Here is a 21161-nt window from a genome sequence, read left to right on the forward strand (position 1 = left end):
CGGAGAGGGGGAGAAACAAGGAGTCGACTGGGGAAGGAGACGAGAGGGAGAGGAGCAGTCGGGTAAAGAAAGGGGGAAAAATGGTTAGGGTTTGCAGTAGGTAGAGTATTTATATCTAGGGTCGGCGGATCAAACCTGGTGGGTCGGGTCATGGTGGATAGGTGGCCCAAAGGGCCATCAGTTGTTCGGCCGTCCAGTGCAGGGCCCATATAAATGGTTTGGGCCATTTTTTCTTAACACTCCACAACCATGATTCACCTTTCAAAGAGCATATGTGAGCAGATATTAATGTCCATACACATTATTACAAAATGAATGTGCTACACAGATCTCTAGTAGGGTTTAACTGTGCAATGCAATAGTTCAAACCACCTGCAGTATAGAAAACACAGTTTGTGTTATTGTGAGTAGAACCAATACAACAGCAACAACAATGGACATAATAGCCCAAGGGCTATTCAAATAGTTTCGCCGTAGCTTGGCCATCCATCTATTTCTACGTTTATTGCAATGCTTGTTTACGCTGTCGAAGATCTTAGCATAAACGAAACTGCTGCCAGGACCCGTCACAGAATCAGAAAGTTTGTTGATCATGTTGGCCACCACTTCATCGTCACCGAGCCAATTGTCAATAATCCCAGCCCGACCAAGTATTTGAACGTCTCTTGAAGAGTCGATAAGGCAATCCAAGAACTTCACATAGTCCGTCACGAAACTGAACTCTGTATCCTGAAAATATTGCTCATATGCGATGACATTCCTGAAGAAAGAATCCGTCCTATCTTCAACCGTCAAAGGTGCCAGGAACATAGTTCCATTCTTGAATCTTATATTGAACAAAGTAACATCGTCACGTCTTGCAAATTTCACATTAGCTTCTCTAAGCCAAGTCGCACAATTAATAAACCGCCATCTTGTTTTACTATTCTCGCCTTTGCTCACATTAGCTCCTCCAAGGCAAGTCCCACAATTAACAAACCGCCATCTTTTCTTTCTATTCTCTCCATTTTTGCTCACATCCAACCAATCAAATGATGGAAGCCAGTTTCTGTGTATCAAGTCAAGTAAATGCTTTATCTCATGCGAACTCCAACTCCTACTCTCTACGTATACTTTTCCAGGGTAGAGATTGTCGAAAAAACTCAGCAGAAGATATATCAACCGGCTATGTTGGTTTGGGACCTCGATCAAGTCAAACAACTTACACAGAACAAAGAACGGAATTTGATTTTCAAACAGCATCAGATCTCGCTGCAAGCTATTCATGATCCACTCCATGTGGAAGATCGGATCATTCTTCTCTCTCAAGTGCGGCATGTTAGATTTTCGTGCCAAGTCAATTATGAAGCAGCCGTCCAAAACCAGCATTTCTATGAAGTCAGCAGCGCTAAGGCTAATAGTCTCAGCATAACATTTGCGTGCTAGTGGCTCCAGTGGTCCGATAGCCGAGACATATTTTTCGACGTCATCATTCTTACGCTGAAGAAGTAAATGCAAATTACGCAACTTGTGATCTTCCATCATCTTTAGATTGCCTTTATCGCGATGATAAGGGCCGATTGCTATAACTTCAGGTTCATAAGCCTTGTCGTTCACACTGCGTAAATGCTTATGTACTCTATAAATAGTACACTCCGATTGAGCCACGGACAGATGGCTAAGTTTTTGCCTAATCATAGTGACGGCCCACCTCTCGTCAAGTTGCATGTTTACTGAAACAAAAGATTGTCATCGAAACAAATCAAAAATGGAAAAAACAGAAGGCAACATAGAAGCAGATGTGTAATTCACAAGTAGAACTACTAGAAACAATCTGCAGTTTCCCAATTCGTGAATCAGACAGCTCAAATGATGGAGGAAAAGTAGAAGCAGCAGCAATCAGCAAAAAGTCAAACAATTGAAAGAAGTGGACACAAAACCAAGTAAGAAAGATAACAAGATCAGTGAGAATGATCAATAGAATCATAACAAGAAATACGAGTATTCCAACATTATTTGTTATGGGGCTTCTCTTCTTCCTAACTGCATTAAAGACACAGATGCTGTCAGAAGAATTTTTGCAGCCAAAAAACCAAAGAGAAACATGTAAAACTTCTTAATTTAAAAGAGCTAATTCGCACATATTCAAACTAATTCACTAACCTTCTATTAGATCTATATTGATTAGGGAAAATCGTATCTTTTGTTAATCTCGTGGTACGATACTTGTTCTTGGATGTATTTTACTGACATTTGAGGTGTTCTCATGGAAAAAAACAAGAATTGCAAGAAAATACATAGCTCAAGTGTGGAAAGAGGAAAAGAAATCCAGAACATTAATAGAATCGAGAATACTATACAAAGAAGATACGAGGAACTCATTTGCAATTAGAAAAACAAAATTCAAGAACCGCAACAGTAATAATCTTCTCTGGACGCGCCGGCACGCACACACATATAGAATTATCATTTCTTGAAACAATCTGCCTTCTCAAATCAAATACCCAAAGAGTTAAAAGCAAAACTCACAGGATCAAGAATTCTGAATGAGAAGAATATTTTCTTCTTCTCTTTTCCTTGTTTAATCTGAATAATGGGTTGTAATGAATTTTGTTCGTCGATTTCATTACAACCTGGATTGGAACTTTAGTTGACTTTAACTGTCAGTCAACTTAGAGCTCATCTAATGAAGAGAGTGATGCTCGCAGAGGGAAAAGCAGTCGGCGCACGTTCTATGGATTGACTAAAATAGACTTGCAAGTGAAATGGCATAATTTCATTTTCAGTCCCTAATTATGTTACTAAATCAATTTTAGTATCACTTGTTTAAGTCTTACCAATTTGGTGCCCCAACTTTCAGAAAGTGAACGCTTTTCGTCCGGGACGTTAGTTGACCGTTAAAAACTAACGGTTGGAATGTGATAACTAGCGTAGAGCTTCTGTTGTGATTGTGTATACATATATGAAATTAAATAAAAAATATTTTATAATATATTGTGGTATAAAAGAATCTTTTAGGTAATATACAACTTTAATTTTTAATAGGTAAAAACATAAATATTACTTTTAAATTTTTAATCTATTCTGATTATTATTGCAAATGATATTTTTCTGCCCATACAACATATTTCTTATTAAAAATCGCATTTATGTGAGGATTACTTTCAAACAATTGTAACATTCCATTAAATATTTAAATTATTTTCTACATATATCCACCCCTGTATAAAAATATGAAAAATAAAAAATTAGTCAAATATATTATCTGTATTATATAGTTCATCTCCCACAAAAAAATAAAAGTTGATAACAAATTCCATATCCTAGATTTTGATCGGGAGGTAAGTGCTAGAAGAATCATATTTGCATGGTACATGTAATGCACAAATTCACGTATACTTAACTTATTCTCTAGTGTCACGGATTATTGTTAGATGACCATCCATGGTAATAGTACCCTCCAATTAAAGGGTTAACTGAAGTGGATAATTAATAGTGATTAATTATCTAGTACAAAAAAGTTGACAATTGATTTATATATGTGATAAAAGTCCAAATTTAATTGAAAGTGAATTTAAAATGTCAGACATAAATCCTAATAAAATTAGAGAAATTAACTATAGAAGAGGAGAATAGGAAGCCCAAGAGACGTAATTAATTGAATTAATCAATTTTGAGTTTTGACTTAATTAAATGGTTTAGATCATACATTAATTGGATAATGTTGGGGCATAGAATTAATTGATAAGATGAATAAATCTAAACCAAAATTAATGGACTTCAAAAGTTGGATCGTGGAATCCCTAAGCCCATAAGTTGAAGTCTCCTCCAACTTTAAGAGAAGGATACTGACATAAATGAAATTGAGAGACTTATCCAATATAGATATCTTAATAAATTTGTTTGCAGAAAAAAAAACATAAAGAGCATTGGCCCATGTAACAAATAGAATGCTCCCAAGGAGAACCCCACAGGAGATTCTAGCCCCAAAAGGTTGCGGGAGGAAGCGGCCACAACCCTCGGGGGATAAAAGGCAAAGGGACCCTATTTTCTCACAAAGTGGGGTCATTCGGATGATCAAGAGAAGACCTGTGTGAGGAGGTTCCCACAAGACCAGGCAAGCCTAAGGAATGTAGAGCTATCAAAGGAAATGAGTAGAGTTTAGAGTTTGGAGTTTCTTAGGACTGCTTGGGGTATTATTGGAGATTTGTTGAGAATATGTGGTGTGTATGGATGCTTCAAAATAATGTTTAAGGTGTGTAATAATGCAAATCAGAAAGGGGCACATGACCTAGAAATTTCAATTAATTTTTAGTTAATTTGGGAAGTTTTAATGTGACATTGTTATTAGAAATAACAATGAATATGAAATTAGAGATCGATCATGTAGTGGGTTTGTTAGTAACTTTTCAATTTAAGTCATATACTATTTTGGCTATACTATGATAAGATCTCTATGCATGAGGTGTAAGTTGACAACTGAATCAGAGTAGAAGTTTAGAAACTTCAGTTATTTTGGGATATTTGAATTTATTCAGCATTGATATGTGTGATGAGTCAATGTTTGGCGACCGACAAACACCAGAGTTAGTATAGTTTAAGTACTAAGCCAAGAAATTACACCATTGATCTTGATGTGGTAGTTTTCTTTAGGTTGTGACAGTATTAAAAGTTTGGGTTTGATATTAGTTTTTAATGTGATAAGGAGTTTTGGAGATATGCTATAATTGATATACAAAGGGACTTACGAAACAAGTGCGGTATTGACTGTTTGACAAAGTTAGATACTAGTAACCAACAATTGTGATATTCGATTTCTAACAAGTGTCTTGGGAGTTACTAGTAATCGATTAATCTTATATAATAATGTTGCTGGAATGCTTAAAGAGATGATCTTAACTTGTGTACTGCCTATGAGATTGATGAGCTGACTTGTGGGTTATCCATAAAGTTTGTAATGCAAATATATTGGAGAAATGCTTGGGTTTAGGGATGATGTCGGAATTATACTGATGAGATTTAAGAAAAACAAATGTTGATTTCAGAGCTAATTAAAAGAGTCCTTATTCATGGATAAGTTTTGGGTATGAAAGAGGAAATGACAAAGTGGGTTTAATTGCAATTAGCATTATTATTATACATTGGGACAAGATTAGTATAGTTGGATAAGACAATTGGTTATTTTTATGTGCTGAAAAGAATATCTCGAAACTTGATAGCTGGTGGAATTACTTTAGTGGTTAATTATTATGGTTCTATTGGGTCTTTTCTTATTAAGGATACTAGAGAAGATAAACTAGGATAAGATGCTCAATTTTTCAACAAGGACGGATGGAGTGATAGTGAATAAGAGATGTGTTAGTGTGTCTAATGTAGTTATGCTGGAAAAACCACAATGCACCATATGTGATGCATCCTGGTACTGAAAGAAACACGAATTAGAATTTATGGCCCTACTATTAGTTGTAAATCATGACAAATGAGGTAGCAGTGAGGGCAGAAGATTAGGTACCAAAAAGGTAAATTTCCACCTTTATTCATACTTAAACAGAAATAGGCTATGTTTGCTATGGATTTTGGTTTTGGGTTACTATGTATGTTTAGAAAATATGATGCTATTTGGATAATTGTGGATAAATGGACTAAATCATCTTATTTCTTGTCTATACAACAAGATGATTCTATGGATAAATTAGTTGAGTTGTACTTTTCAGAAATTGTAAGATTACATGGTGTGCCTATTTCTATAGTTTCAGATAGAGATCCTCGATTTACTTCACATTTTGGGGAAGCTACAAAGAGCATTAGGTACGAAGTTACATTTTGGTACTGCATTTCATCCTCAAATGGATGGACAATAAAAAAAAAAAAATTTCAAACATTGGAGGATATGATGATAGCCTGTATAATTGAATTCAAAGGTAACTAGGATGATCATTTGCCACTGATTAAATTTGTGTATAACAATAGTTCCCATTCTAGCATTAGTATAGCTCCATATGAAGCTTTATATGAAAGAAGATGTCAAAGTCCAAAATATTGGGATATTGAAGAATTACGACTGCTTGAAGGTCCTGAACTAGTACAAAAAAATGATAGATAAGATACAGATAGTATGAGGCAGGAGAAATTTTTTTTTCTAAAGGTATCTCCATGGAAGGAAATTTTAAGATTTGGTAAGCAACGGAAGCTAAGTCAGAGGTATATTGGGCCATATAAAATTAATGAGCAAGTCGGGCTAGTTTAATTACTAATACCCCCATCATTCACTCCACACCCATAGAAAGGCATGGGCATTCGTTTTCCCATAACAATGCGTTGGTCATCACTTCCACCTTGGCTAGCTATGGGGTAATCAGAATATTCATTGATCCGGGTTGCTCGGATGATGTATTATTTGAATAAGCTTATGACCTAATGGGATTAGGGGACACCCCTTTAGAGACGGTATACACTTTGCTATATGGCTTCGATGGGGAAATGGTCTGCCCATGAGGAATGATGGCCTTGCCTTTGTCCCTAGGAATGGACTCTTGGAGAAGAACATGCATAATAAAGTTTCTTGTCACAGACCTTTCATGTGCATATAATGTAATCCTGGGTAGGTCCACATTGAACATGTTCTAACTCCAAACCCAAGAGGAGAACCTAAAGGTGGATTATTTATCAAAGCTTGCTAGTTTGGTAGAAGACTATTGAACACAACAAATAACCGTTCAACTGTTATCTAGGCCATGAGGCCCCGTGGAAACAAATGCCATCTCCACTAGGGTGATTGGAGCTAGGATATTATGCCCTAGCTCCAAGATGGTATCTTTCCTTCAGACCGTTGGTTGGTTGTAAACTTAAAGGTAAAAACTGCTCAATTCATCTTCATACGAAGAGCTTTATATAAAAAGTCTTCTAATCACCCACTCCTTCAGTGCCTGTCCCCCGACGAAGACCATTATGTCATAAGGAAATCCAAGATGGATGTAGCAGTGCCCACTTGGGGTTACCACCATAGCAGGAAAGAATCTTTGGGCAAGTTATTTCTGGGCCACTATAACGGCCAGCGCCCAAAAATAATTTAAAAAATGTAACAAATGCCAGCAGCATTTCACAATAATTTATTGAACTCTTAGCAACTTTGATGCCCCATGTCTCTTCTCCCAATGGGGGATGAATATAGTTTACTCTTAAGAACTATATTATATATTTCAGAAATTATTAAAAAATTAACATGAACCAAAAATAATAAATAGGCGAGAACAATGAATAGATCTAGCTAGCCTTACCTTTATTATGTTTACGTTTTGCTTAGTAAATTACATTATTAAATTCGCCCATATTTTGTCGTCTACTTGAATTGAAACCTTGAAATATAATGTTACACACCAATATACATACGATCAAATTAAAGTCAACTCGTTTGTAACAAAAATAAAGTCCACTCGCTTCGTAGCAAAGAATAAAAGTCAACTCATTTTGATTTTTTTTCATTTTTCGAGGAATTTCCGAGTCGTTGCTCGTGGTTTATAAAATCACAACTTGCCTTTTATGTTATGATGGACAACACTGATTTAGACACAAATTTGTAATTAGAGACGTGTTGGAGCCAACTTTCCATTTTATATTTTTTTAAGTTGACCATAAGTACGTATTCTCATTATATTAATTAGAAATGAAACTAATTATATCTTGAGCAGAAATTCTAAGACTTTGTTTGGATTTGATTCTCGCATTTTTCGAAACAAGATAAAACACACTCAATGTTTGTTTTTGTATTTTTACATCTTATTTGTGTGTTTTTCTGTTTTTCAACTTTTTATATATAATATATATATATATTTATATATATACAATAATATAAAACAGACATAATTTGATAATAAATAGTAGTTTTTGTCTCCCAAAAATAAATATTAAACATAAAATATTTATATATATGCATATTTATATATATAAATATATGATTTAACAATGAACAGTGATTTTTGTCTGTCAAATTACAACATCATACCTACACCACTTATTTTAAAATATTTTAAATTATCCCAAAATACAAATCCAAACATATCATCTATTTTCAACACATATTTACTTATCTTTATTTTTCTCTCTATATTTTCAAAACACAAAACGAAACAATTAAAATACAATGTAAGGGTTTCAGACCATTAGTTATGTCGGGCCAACAACTTGAAAATTTTTTTGTGTGAATTAGGATTGGTTGGATCAAATCAATTACAAAATAAATATATATGATCGGTTACTTTTCTTAATTGTATATGAATATACAGTAAGTATATTACACTTACCATATAATTGATTCAAACTTAATCGAGTCGGTTCGAATTAAAATTTACCCAACTTGTTGATTCTTTTTTCATCTCAGGTTGCAACTTGCCGTGTTTATATATTTGCCAACTAAGTTGTTCGACTCGAAATCGTCCAGGAGATACATATCCTTACAACCGAAGTTTGTTCAAAGCAATGGAAGCAAAAGCAACGGGAGAGCCTCAAACCCTGCGGCCGGTTGAAGATCCACCCGTGGAGTCGAAGGAAGAGGAGATTAATTCATCTGTTCCCTCACCTATAACAGTGGATAAGGTGATTAAAATGATGAGTTTATCTCATAATTTCTTACTTCTCAAATAATTGATCAGTTAATTAAGATACCCTTTTTTTTACTCTCTCGAAAAATAGCATTTTCCATCCTGTATTTTAGGATCACGATACTTTTCATTCCATTAGTTACGAGATTCTCATTAATACTACCATAAATTAGAAAGCTAGTCATTTTAATTTATCAAATTTCGTTAGCGTTTTGTCGAAAAAAGCCACGGTACGCTGCACGTGGCTGTTAACACGTTGTATAGAAGGACGAAGTGTTAAATGCACATGGCCATTTTCACCAAAACACTAATGAGACCTGATGAAACGGTCAAAAGTGAGAATTTTTGTAACTTGAGACTATTAATGAGATTTTCATGATTAATGGGATGAAAAGTATACCGACTCTAAAATACAGGATGAAAAATGCAGTTTTTGATTATTTTTTCTTTTTTCTCCTGTTGCATACATGATAGACGACATCAATGGAGGAGCCACCTGCGAAAACCATTTCCGAATTGGAAGTTGAGGTCTGGGGAAAATCAGTGAAAGTCAACCTCTCGGTAATTAAATTTGGCTATAAATTTAAAAACTGTTACAAAAATATTATGTATATATGTATTCTTTGTTCATGACTCTGACAATACATTGGAGGACTTCTTAATTAGTACCTTCATCCATTGCCGACTGAACGCGACGAAGAGGCCTTGCGAGCTTTGGTTATGAAGATGTTAACAACTGAGGAGGAAGTAAGTCATAGTATCCAGCTTCTTGGCAGTAATTATGAGGGTGTTTGTCTAAATTTATTTGAAATATTTTACAAGTTTTTAAATTTTATAAGATATTTAAAAGCTTAAACGTGTTGAATTTGATCTTCAAAATATATTATCTTCAAGATGTGTGGCTAAAATTTATTCATTTATAATATTACAAAAAGGTTGCTTGTATTTTTTCTATCTTTTAAATAAGATGTTAGAGCTTATAAAATATTAGAATGTTTGCTGTAATAAACTATTCATATTGTAGTAATAACTGAAAAAATCATGAAATATTAGAATTTGAAATCATATAAATAGATTATTTTGCTTTTTTTAGAAAAAAAAAACGTCAAGTTTATGAAGAATAAAAATGAAATACTAACAAAATTAAGTGGGCTTTTTCTTTTTTTATTACTGAATGTTAAGTTTAAAGATCTTACATGATGTTTTAGAAAAAGTCAAAAAAGTCAGGTGAAGTTAACTTTTTCTTAAAAAGATTATAAGATCCAAAATATCTTATTTAGAATCTTATGAGCTTTTTAAAAAAAATTTGCCAAATAATTTTCAAGAACTTATAAGCTTTCAAACATTTTATAACATGTTTTGATAAGTTTATAAACTCAACCGAGCGCCTCTACCTTCGAATGGCTTGGTTGGTTTCACTCATTGTAGAACACTAATATATTAAGTTTGGATTAAATCCAACTTATCTTCTTGTGATATGAAAAATGAGTAAAAACTTCCTCTTTACAAAAAACTAGTAAATTACCCCCTATATTTTTTAAAATGAAATAAAATTACCGCTAACTATTTGGTTGCTTACATACGCATTTTTTCTATTTTTTATTTTTTAATTTTTAATATAAATTCTTATTTATTCCTTTATTTAAAAATCATTGGATCATGCATTTAAGGGCCAAATTTAATTAATAAATCAATGGTGTAAATTTTATTAATTCAAATTTTAACGATTTAAATTTAAATAAATGCACAATAAAGCTTATATATTATATATAGAATTAAAATTTGAACATATATATTTTTTATATAATAAGTTGAATATATATAAATATATATATTATTTTTATAAATAACATATGTGTATATATATATATAGTCTAGTATATTTAAAATATAAAATATTAATTTTATATATACAATAATAAGTTCATTGTATTAAAAATATGGCGAAATGCAAGGGGGGAGTGTACTCCATCACTTGCTATAAGAATGCATTTTGCTTTATTTTTAAAAATATAAAAAAATAATTTGTTAATGTTTCTTTTTTCAAATGAGGGTTTTTGTGCATTTCCATATTGCATGGGCAAATTGCTTTTTTTTCCCTAAATGAAATATATACTCAGATATTTGTTCTTTGGTCCCTATGAATGAACATAATTAGGCACGCGTTCCACCGTCCTTCAATCGGAACGAAGGTTCATCCACTTCATCGTTAGTGGAGCTGAAGGTGAGTTATCAAGCTGCTGTTGGTTTTTCTTTTTTAATTATTATTTTCATTTAATTTCCAATTTGGATAAATATTTTTTATGTTTTTAATCTTTCTTATAATGTAGAGATGGGTTCAGAGGGTGTTTTGCTAAATTTATTTAAAAAAATTTAAGGGCTTAATTATATATCTTATAAGAGATTTTTAAAATTTATAAAATGGTACATTTTATTTTAAAAATAAATTTATGAAGTATTTTGGATAAAATAAGATTATGGAGATAGTTATAAGATGTTAGTAATGTCGAACTTATAATTAATTATAAGGAATCTGTTAAGATGTCAGAAATAAGTTTTTTTTTTTTCTTTTAAAGAGCTTATAATGTTTTTTACAAAGAAATATAATATTTGACCATAGCTAGTTACCGTAGTTAATAGTATATAGTTGTGGCAAATAGTTATTGACCACTGTCGCACGACGGGGCCATGATTTTTGCGATAATGGCTAAAACCAAGTTATATAATTTTCATATAGGGGTATTTATTTCGTGCGACAGAAGTTAGTATGCCTTGTTTCTAAGAAATAAGTAAAAACATTTTAGGGTGCATACTAAAAATTCTTAAAACCAAGTTATATAATTTTCATCTCCCTAAAAAATTAAAAATTTCCATTTAAATATATTTATTTAAAATACGAAAATATTATATAAAATTTTTAATATTTAATAATTTAAATTAAAAAATTAAATTACAATCACAATATAAAAAGTAAATATCTTAACAAATGTGGATATAAATGAAATATAAAAGTTATACATTATCAACTAATTTAAATATTATACAATTAAAAAATTAAATTGACTATATTAAAATTTATTACATTATAAAAATTATATATTTAAAAGGAAAAAATTCAATATATATATCAAACAAAATAATAATTAAATTAATTAAAAAATAAACATTAAGTTAATTAAAAAATGAAAACTAACTATAATTAATAATTAAGTTAATTAAATTAATTAAAAAATAAAAAAATGGGGGCGACGACAACGAGTGCCGCATAGGAGGGCAACTGAGTCTTTCTTCTGTCTAGGCAACTCCATGTCTCCATCGTCGCTCAGATTTGGGGGCGACAATTTTTGGGCGACGACCGTCTTTCTATTTTACTGGTCGTCGCCCTCTCTCTTTTTGCTGACAGACGTAGTAGTCGCTAGATCGGGGAATGGCCTGGGCGGGGGTAGGCAGTGGGGAAGGCAGGGGTAGACAGTGGGGAAGGCAGTGGGGGTGGGTTTTCTTTTAATTTTTTTTTATAATATATATTTAAAATTAATAAATTTAAACTCTTAATTTTTTTATAAATTTAAGATCGATTAATTAATTAGATCTGATGGTTCTCATCTAATCAACAATGACCCAACAGTCACTAGAAAAAAGAACAATATATAATATGTAAAAGTATAACGGTCAGTCCATGGCAAAGTACGGCGTTAAGCTTCAATCAAAAAAAGAGAGCGTGTGCTGAATAAAAAAAATCAAGGGGGTTTTTTATTATTTTTAAAACAGGAGGTATTTTATCTATTTTTATCGCACGGGAATTTTTTGCAATTTTGCCTAAAATATCTTTATGCTAATATATACTCTATTCTATATGATAAAATAATGGATAAAATGCAGAATATTTGGATATGGACACGACGACATGAAAATTTTAAAGAAAATAGGATACAATGCAATATAGATACAACTATACATAATATTATGTATTCTCAATTTCTCATAAAATTAAAATATGTAATATAAAAAATATTAAGATAAAAACATAAAATAAGCATATCTTACATCTAAATTTTAAATTTTAAATTAAATGTGCCTTAAAATGTATACATAATCACTTTATTTTAAAAAATATGCAATAATTTTTTTTTTAATCATAGAAATTAGTTAAATCATCATGACTATGATCTCTTGAATTTTTAGCAATTTCATCTTAGAACATTTAGTTTAAGAGGAATAAATTAAATATTTTTTCTTTTTTACTAAGCAAAAACCTTTTTTATTAGGACAACTCAAAATTTTTGAAATTACAAATATAAACCCTAAATGTGCCAGTCACACTTCCAAAACATGTCGGACAAAACATGTCTTCTGTGTCCTTTTTTTTGTTTTATAATAACGTAACAAATTTTAATTTTCCTACTCAGGACGAAAAACTAGTTATTGTGAGAGTCAAAACAACAGCGCCCAATAATGCTGATGGACTTGCTGGTATGCAGTTAAATTGCTACGTCTTTAGTACAAGCTTTTTGGATGCAAAATTTGAATTTGTGTTCTTGGTCGTGGCATATTTTGCAAAAGGGGTAGGTAGCAATGAAGTTTGTGCATACAAAATTAATGTAATTCTACGACTAACACCAGAATAAATATGATTTTTTTGTTATAGTTCAATGATCTTGATTAAAGATAAAAAAAAATTATAATGAATACTGATTAATCACTATTGCGTAACGATTATTAGCCGTAATTTTTACAAGCTAGACCAATATATTTGCTTAAATAGTGTAATAAATATTTTGGCTATTGGAAAAACCATATTGTAGAGAAATTTGTAGCCCAAACCATAAGATAAAAGTCTGAACCCCCCCCCCCCCAACCCTCCCTATTTGACTTAACTCTAGCACCATTTTAAATGATCATCTCATTATAAGTTGATGCCGTTAGAAAGAAAAATCATTTAATATAATATAAACGTTAACATCATGTGTGTTTAAATTTCAGGATTAAAGGATGAAAAGATTCCGAAAGAAGAAGCAGTGTGTAGATTTTGCTTTCACAAATTTGAAGATGACAACGTTCTCAAGACGAAATGCAGATGTAAATTTACACTGATACATGAACACTGTGCCGTAGAATGGTCTCGAGAGAAAGGCAACAACATCAAATGTGATGTGTGTGACCAAGATATCCAAAACATACCTGTGACCTTATCACTGTCTGATCAAGACAAGCTTGAGAAACCATCAAGGTAAAAACATTGATCTTCACCTATATATTCCTTAATTTATTAGGTGATTTCATAATATTTCCTGTTTTAGGGAAAACTGCATTTTTCTTCGCATAACTGAAGCTCAGTGTATTTTCGATCCTATTAATTATGGGATTTTTGAAAATAGTCTGATGAGTTGCAAAAGAGTCTCATTTTCAGTCCTCCTTTTAATTTCTGTTAGGAAATTTGCGGAAAAAGCCATGTGCAAGTTGTGTACTTAGTTGTTATCTTTTTAGAATGGGGGGAAACAACCATGGGACATTATGTGGTTTTTTCCGTCTATTTCCTAATGGAAGTTGGTAGGCGAACTGAAAGTAAATCTTTTTTTCCAAAAGTAATTATATATTTTCAAGAATTTCGTTAGCAATGGGACTAAAAATTGTATACAACCTAAGTTATAGTACAAAAAACGCAGTTTTCCCCCCTTCTCTACTAAGTTGTTACAATGTGTTTCATGAAAAATACTCAACAGAAACATTTATAAGTTACAATAATTATAAAATTTTTAAAATAATTAAATTTAAAGTTGAGCAAACTTCAAAACATATTACAGTCTCATCCAGTTTTATGTCACAACGCAAATGTAGTTATACTCTATTTTTTGAGTGTTTATGCTATAATTTTTCATACTTTTCTTTTAATTATTTTAACAAATGAACTTTTTTTTTGTTTTTGTTTTTGTGAGTAGTGAAATAGAAAGTTTTAATAAATTTATAAACAAAATTATCTCAGTCAAAAATAATAATTGAAATATATTTCTTATTTTGTATACAAACAATAATATAATATATCCAAATATGGACTCAAAACTACATCGAGTGGCTATTCGAGTTTTCTCTGTTTATTTTTTCGCAAACAATGCGAGTGGTGATTGAATATGAGACTTTGTTAGTTTTCTTGAATTATTACTAGGCGATTATCTCTATATTACTCCGCATTTAACATGCATTTTTATTTCCATAATAATTTGAATTGAGAGGAAATGTTGGAATTGGTATTTTTATAACGATTTGAATTAGTTTTTTTTTTCAAATAGAAATTGGGTTAAAAATATATTTTTTTAATATTATTGTCCTCAATTATAAAATTGAAATCAAAACAGAAATCTTTTGTGTGTTGAATAAAATGTTTGCCAAACATGCCCTATATAGACAAACTCCCATTAAAATTTTCCTCCAAAATGGGGTAGACCATTTGTTTTAACCATCAATCTAGCGGTGGGTACTCAAACAGATGAAAATTAAAAACTTTGGGTATGAAATCTGATGACTTGAAAATTTGGGGTACTAAAACTAAAAAAAGGATATACTTTTGGTACAAAAAATGAAATTATCCCTAATAAAAATTAGAAAAAATTATATTTTCACCCCTTGATTTATGATCTATTTATCACAAATTATCCATGCAAGCTTTATTGCGAAATTACACATACACCTACTAAAAAAGTCAGCATCATTTACACAGGCATTCCCATTGAAAACATTAACATAATTTACACAAACTATTCTTGGATTTTAAAATATTATGGATATACCCCTAGAAACATTAATATCATTACACAAAATAATCCAATTTTTTGGCTGTCAATGATAATTTTGTAATTACATAAAAGATAGGAATAACAACGTAAATAGGTGATAGATAAGAGGGTTTAAATGTAATTATCCCAGTTAATAACTTAATCTCATATCAAGGTTTGAATTGGTTGTTCTTCCCCCTTCTTACAGGTTTCGCAATTGGATGGGAAGATTCAAGGGCAGGGCATAGATTACGTACCCCATATTTGCTGTTTTTTTTGCTTGATTAAGCTGTCGGCGTTTTTCTTGAACATCATTTATCATGAAATTTGGATCCTGCAAACGTGTGATTTTATTACTTCGGTCATTTGTTATTGTACTTTGGTTGTTTTGAGAAGGTTTCTTGCTATTTCTTCTACTTGATTTGGCCATATTTCTGTACGTTTATTATTAATGTTACCAACAAATTGAGCCAATCACATATCTCTGTTAGGATAATGATCATCATTTCACTAGTTTAGTTGCAGTTGTGTAAGGTAAAACCAAGGGCTCATTTCTAACCAATATTATTGTTATATTTTTTGTGGGTGTATGTGTAATTATACAAAATTAGGGATGATTTGAGTAATTATTGTTGTAAAAAATAGAGAACTACACTGTGATCCTCTTAGATATGGTGTAATTACAAGTGTACCCATTATGGTTTGCGAAATTATATCTAGTACTCTGACGTTTGTTTTTGTCTAACAAACAGATCCCTCCATCAGTCAATGTTCACTAAATTTATAAATATTAACAAAAAAAATTAAATAAAAATCTATATTTACCATCGATTCACTTATTGCAAGTTGAAACAAATCTTTTCTCTAACCAGACTACACTTACACATCTTCACACTCTGATGTAAAGATTATGACTTTTTATCCGAATAGACATCACTTCACCAGAATATTAGACACGTTATTTTAACCGAAAGACCCTCCACTTCAATAATTGAAATATATTCGATTGATTTGACATGATTGAATGATGACTGGAGCTTATCAACCATCATCCACATGTAACGAGCTTATCATGTATGTTCACATCTTTACCTTTATAAGATGTTTTATCAAAGCCATGAAAACATTTGTAAGACAAGTTATTTCTATTTATTTAAGTGTGATGACTTTTTAATTTAAATTTACAACCTAGTAACTATGTTTATTAATACAATAATTGAATAGTTTAATATTTTAATCAAGTGTAATTTATATAGAGATTCACTAAAAAAAGTGAATAAAATAAAAAAGTAAATTAAAATTTATTATAAATAATAAAAAAAACATATGAAATCATATTACTCATTTCCATAAGCATTATTTTGACATCTTATATTTTTTAGTAATTACAAAAACACCCCTAAAGACATTTCTGTTCTTAATAAATTAAATCAAAGTTTGATCAAATCAATATGGGCATTTTTGAATTCTAAATATTACCAGGGTGACTTCTATAATTTTTCAAAATACAAAGATAATTTGTATAAAAAAACCGTACGTGAGAGAGTATAAATATAATTATCCCAATAAATAAATACACCACCTCACCATTATTCACCCACATTGCACAAATAACAAGAAAAAAAGAAGTTGCATAAATCATTTACCGTAGTCAGGCGACTGTCTTCCAATTGGGATTTCATCACCTTCAGCTCTTAATCTCCAAACCATGGCAAAGCAGTGAAACGCGTAAACATGGAAGTGAAAAATTAGGAAATTATTGTGGCGTTTCTTTGTTTTAACCAAAGGCGTGCTTCTGACATGGATTTTAGGCAGGCAAGAGTGGGAAGGTACAAATTTACCTTTTGAAAAATTGGCCCTATTTGTGTGTATTTCAAATGATCGGAAAATACACTAATTTTGACCTGAAAAATAATAAAGGTTGGAAAGTGATTTGTTGGGGAGCAAATTACAAATAACCCATGCGGGTGTCTGCATGCTACACTATTACATAAAGGCATCTTTTCATGAATATATATATATATATATATATGTATTTTACTTATTTTTATTTATCTTACACAAATCAAAACGCAAAATCAAATATTAAATACTCTAAACAAAAACATAAATGTACCTGCGTCTTTCTCTCTATCATAAAAAAGGACAAACAACTCAACAAAGGTATCACAGTGCAGCTACCAACACCTACTTCTGTCTGTCTTAATTTCCCACTAGCCTAATCATGGACAACAAGAAAAATAAGATGAACTTCAACAAAGCCATTTGCATACATACAACATCATGGGTCTACTCAAGATTACAACTAATAACGAAATCATATCATAAACAGAAAGCAAGAGTTCCTACCAGAGACATCAAAAGATTAGTATCACAGGAAAAAAACTTCCATCTTTTCAAGAGCAACCGTATAATTGATGAATATAATCAGTATCACATCGCGTCTGTAATCAAAATTTAATGAATCTATGATAATATACTGTGTACAGCTTCACGAACCATGTCGAAATTATCTGTCATCTTTTGCCCCAAGGGAAGCAACGGCATCCCTGAAGGAAAGAACAGAAGAAAAAACTTGTTGAAATTACCATCTTAAGAAACTAGTAGGATCATGCTATTGGCTAACTTCATTTACTACAAAACGAACTCTAGATTTTGAAGACGTAAATACGCCCCATACGGTCATATTTTACACTATGGATTCTGTTTGGTCTTGAGGGGGGAAATAGGTAGCGTAAAATATGACTGCGAAGAGGGTAATGTAATTTTTTGAAATTGAGAGATTATTATATAATATGCCTAACCTATCCGCTTTTTCTTTTACGAAATTATTGCTGGTAGATAGATTGGAGAGTATAGGAGCTGAAAGTATATCTGTTTACCTTTGCGTTATCATTTCCATATTGCTTCTGACCATTGGAATGAGATGTTTCAGTTGGCACCACGGGTACCTTTCCGGTGTCGCTATGTTTCTCTTCTCTTACTCTGTTGAAAATGTGAGTGTATCCTTCAGCCGATGCAGGATTTGTCTCGTCCCAATCACCAAATTTCGGGACTGCAGGGCTTCGGTCAGGCTGCAATATGCACGAGGACATCATGAATTTGTAATAAGGAGAGAATATGCGTCAGGTTTATCCACTTTTAGGGTAACCTTGTGAAGTGTATCTGAAGGCAACAAAAGGACATTACCGAGTCATCCCCTCGTGTAACAGATCTCAACCGAGATCTTCCAGGAGTAGACGGTGCTAGGCCGTGGCTCCCTTCAGATGTAGCTTTCCTTTCCCAAGAAGGAGAAGAAATTCCACTAGTCCTTCCTCCAACTCTTGCCTGGGAATGCGGATGCAATGGTGAGTGGTCGACACTCCGATCAGACCCCACACTCTGCCGACCAACCCTACGAGGTGTGTCCCCTGCGCTCGAGCCGCCATGACGATGACGAGGCGAGTTAGAACTATTTCTCTGGCCTGCCATCTCGTGGCGCAATGGAGAATCCAAAAATCTTCTCATGTCACCATCTTCTCGGCTTGACCGACGATCGTGCCTCGGCCTAAGCATTTCTGGAGCCCTCAGTGGTTCTGGTTCCGGTTTATCGCTCCCAGTTTGTCCATGACTATGCTGTTTGTGAGATGAGTCATTTGCAGGTTTATGAACTTTTACATTAGGCAAACCGGTTGATTTCCTTAGTTCATCCTCTTCTTGGCTGAACTGCCGCTCATGCTTTGGTGTTTTTGCTTCAGATGCTTTTTGAACCTTCGGTTCAACTTCAATATTTTCCTGAGGCTCGATTTGATCCCCCGGGACAGTCTTCTTCCCCTTCCTGGCATTATCAAAGTACATAGTGTAGGGGACTTCTTCACTGTCCCAGTTGCCAAATTTCGGTACTTGTGGTCGCTGTCAGGAAATAATATCAAGAACATGCTCGGGCATATGAAAGCACAATCAAGAATAAAAATAAAAGACGGTCTAGAATGTGTCTACTTTCACGTAACTTCCCAAGTAGTCTTTTTCTGACCCATTTCTCTATGCAATAAAACTAAAAGTGCATGTATATACACAAAAAATGTTATTATGCAGTTGCCCGATAATAATTTTCTACAATTGCTTGATACACTGTCCATGTTCAAATTCAACTTAAGGTACTCATCATACACAAAACTCGTAATTACCAATGACTTAAATTATAGAATTCATAAGATGAGAAGGTCGGAAAATTAAGGATTGGAATATTATAGCTTTGCAAATGATAATCGCCCTCCCTGCACTTATGTCAAATTTGGGACTAAAATAACAAAATATAATGATTGCTAACGTTTTCCCCACAGTATGTATCTCTTCTCATATGTCCTTGAAAACGAAAATGCATGTTTCTATATCACTGTGTCGAATGCTACCATACAGTCTATCTTTTAAAAGATATCGGTCATCTGAATTATCTATAAATAGCATGACGAGGAACTCTATCATCGACCAGATACACTCCAGGTTTTAGCGCAGACCTTTTAGATGTGCTTCTGGATTTGCAATTTAAGGGATAATTACAATAACTCTCCTTCAGTCGTAGGCATCTTACAGAAGAATCCAGTGGTTTTGAAAAATTACACAGACACCCCACTTTTTACATCACAAATTCCATAGTGAATATGAAATGTCGGAATCTGTAATATAAAACAGGACTGCAGAGGATTCGGTGAAATTTTTCAAAATCGAGGAACTCTTCTACTGCCTTAATGTTCTGCTAAATCCTTCGGGAGTAGTCCTCGAAATAAAAGGAAAGCAACCCAAAAACAATACTAGGCTGCAAATTTATTTGAAGTTCACTAGCTATCATGTGAAGATGTATGATGATTTGTTTCAGGAAGACGATCTACTAGCACGACAAGTTTCAACACACCAAACAAGAAGAAACAAGAACATAGTATCTGATCAAGAATTGCCTAAAATCCCAATTGTACGCACAAGACTCAATAGTTAATTCAAAAGAGTTGTCATATCGAGAACTTCATGTAATAATCTAAATGGACTTTATATCCGATGTTGTTGAGAATTTGGAACCAGTGACAAAGATTAGGAAGAACAATGTCATCCTTTCCTGGATTTATGCAAATCTTGGACGGAATAGCTTATACGTTTTCAAACTTAGATGGTGTTTGGCTAAACTTGTTTAAAAGCGTATTAATAACTACAAGTTTGTATAAAAGGGAAACAAACTTGCAATAATAAAATCGTGCAAATAAACAGATAAATTTTGAACGTTCTCAGCATTCGATGAAACTTGACCTAATCGTTGGTCTAGACCCTAGAATTATGGTAAATTTGCTAAGCGTAATAATAACTATAAGTTTGTATAAAAGGGAAACAAACTTGTTCTAGTAAAACCGTGCAAAACAGCTAAATTTTTAACATTCTCAGAATTCGACGAAACTTGACCCAAACCTTGGTCTAGTCCCAAGAATTTGTGTAATAAATTTGCTAAGCGTATTAATAACTACAAGTTTTAATAAAAGGGAAACAAACTTGCAATAATAAAATCGTGCAAATAAACAGATAAATTTTGAACGTTCTCAGCATTCGATGAAACTTGACCTAATCGTTGGTCTAGACCCTAGAATTATGGTAAATTTGCTAAGCGTAATAATAACTATAAGTTTGTATAAAAGGGAAACAAACTTGTTCTAGTAAAACCGTGCAAAACAGCTAAATTTTTAACATTCTCAGAATTCGACGAAACTTGACCCAAACATTGGTCTAGTCCAAAGAATTTGTGTAGTAAATTTGCTAAGCGTATTAATAACTACAAGTTTGTATAAAAGGGAAACAA

The 21161-nt window shown here is 32.5% G+C and overlaps 3 protein-coding genes across 4 annotated transcripts; 1 reads left to right on the forward strand and 2 right to left on the reverse strand.

Moving 5' to 3' along the window:
• Window positions 1–275: 275 nt before the first annotated feature.
• LOC105180016 (UPF0481 protein At3g47200-like) lies at window positions 276–2681 on the reverse strand. 2 transcript variants are annotated; one of them, XM_011103685.2, is made up of 2 exons: window positions 2509–2681; window positions 276–1712 (listed from the first exon to the last, which is right to left on the reverse strand). In XM_011103685.2, exon 2 carries the CDS (start codon window positions 1705–1707, stop codon window positions 364–366), a length of 1344 nt encoding a protein of 447 aa, XP_011101987.1. In that variant the 5' UTR covers window positions 1708–1712; window positions 2509–2681; the 3' UTR covers window positions 276–363. The 2 variants fall into 2 exon arrangements, with proteins under 2 accessions (XP_011101987.1, XP_020547178.1); XM_020691519.1 differs by lacking the exon at window positions 2509–2681 and adding an exon at window positions 2397–2478.
• A 5736-nt stretch (window positions 2682–8417) lies between these two features.
• LOC110011443 lies at window positions 8418–15893 on the forward strand. Its single transcript, XM_020691522.1, has 7 exons — window positions 8418–8571; window positions 9051–9137; window positions 9243–9323; window positions 10735–10800; window positions 12983–13046; window positions 13557–13803; window positions 15552–15893. The coding sequence occupies exons 1-7, from the start codon at window positions 8455–8457 to the stop codon at window positions 15589–15591; spliced, it is 702 nt and encodes a 233-aa protein (XP_020547181.1). The 5' UTR covers window positions 8418–8454; the 3' UTR covers window positions 15592–15893.
• Window positions 15894–17708: 1815 nt separating this feature from the next.
• On the reverse strand, window positions 17709–19234 carry LOC105180017 (RPM1-interacting protein 4; the record flags this gene model as incomplete). Its single annotated transcript, XM_011103686.2, is given in 3 exon segments — window positions 17709–17892; window positions 18226–18417; window positions 18533–19234. Coding segments are annotated over 3 exon segments (927 nt in total), but the record flags the coding sequence as incomplete, so codon positions are not given.
• Between the last annotated feature and the right edge of the window lie 1927 nt (window positions 19235–21161).

Source organism: Sesamum indicum, unplaced genomic scaffold, assembly GCF_000512975.1.
Source record: "Sesamum indicum cultivar Zhongzhi No. 13 unplaced genomic scaffold, S_indicum_v1.0 scaffold00275, whole genome shotgun sequence".
Lineage (NCBI taxonomy): Eukaryota > Viridiplantae > Streptophyta > Magnoliopsida > Lamiales > Pedaliaceae > Sesamum > Sesamum indicum.

Coding starts and splice junctions, on each gene's coding strand:
- LOC105180016 (XM_020691519.1), bottom strand. CDS start 2,436: ATGTGTGTGCGTGCCGGCGCGTCCAGAGAAGATTATTACT. Junction 1,713..2,396: donor GTCCAGAGAAGATTATTACT/GTTGCGGTTCTT, acceptor CTTTTGTTTCAG/TAAACATGCAACTTGACGAG.
- LOC110011443 (XM_020691522.1), top strand. CDS start 8,455: ATGGAAGCAAAAGCAACGGGAGAGCCTCAAACCCTGCGGCCGGTTGAA. Junction 8,572..9,050: donor CACCTATAACAGTGGATAAG/GTGATTAAAATG, acceptor CATACATGATAG/ACGACATCAATGGAGGAGCC. Junction 10,801..12,982: donor CATCGTTAGTGGAGCTGAAG/GTGAGTTATCAA, acceptor TTTCCTACTCAG/GACGAAAAACTAGTTATTGT.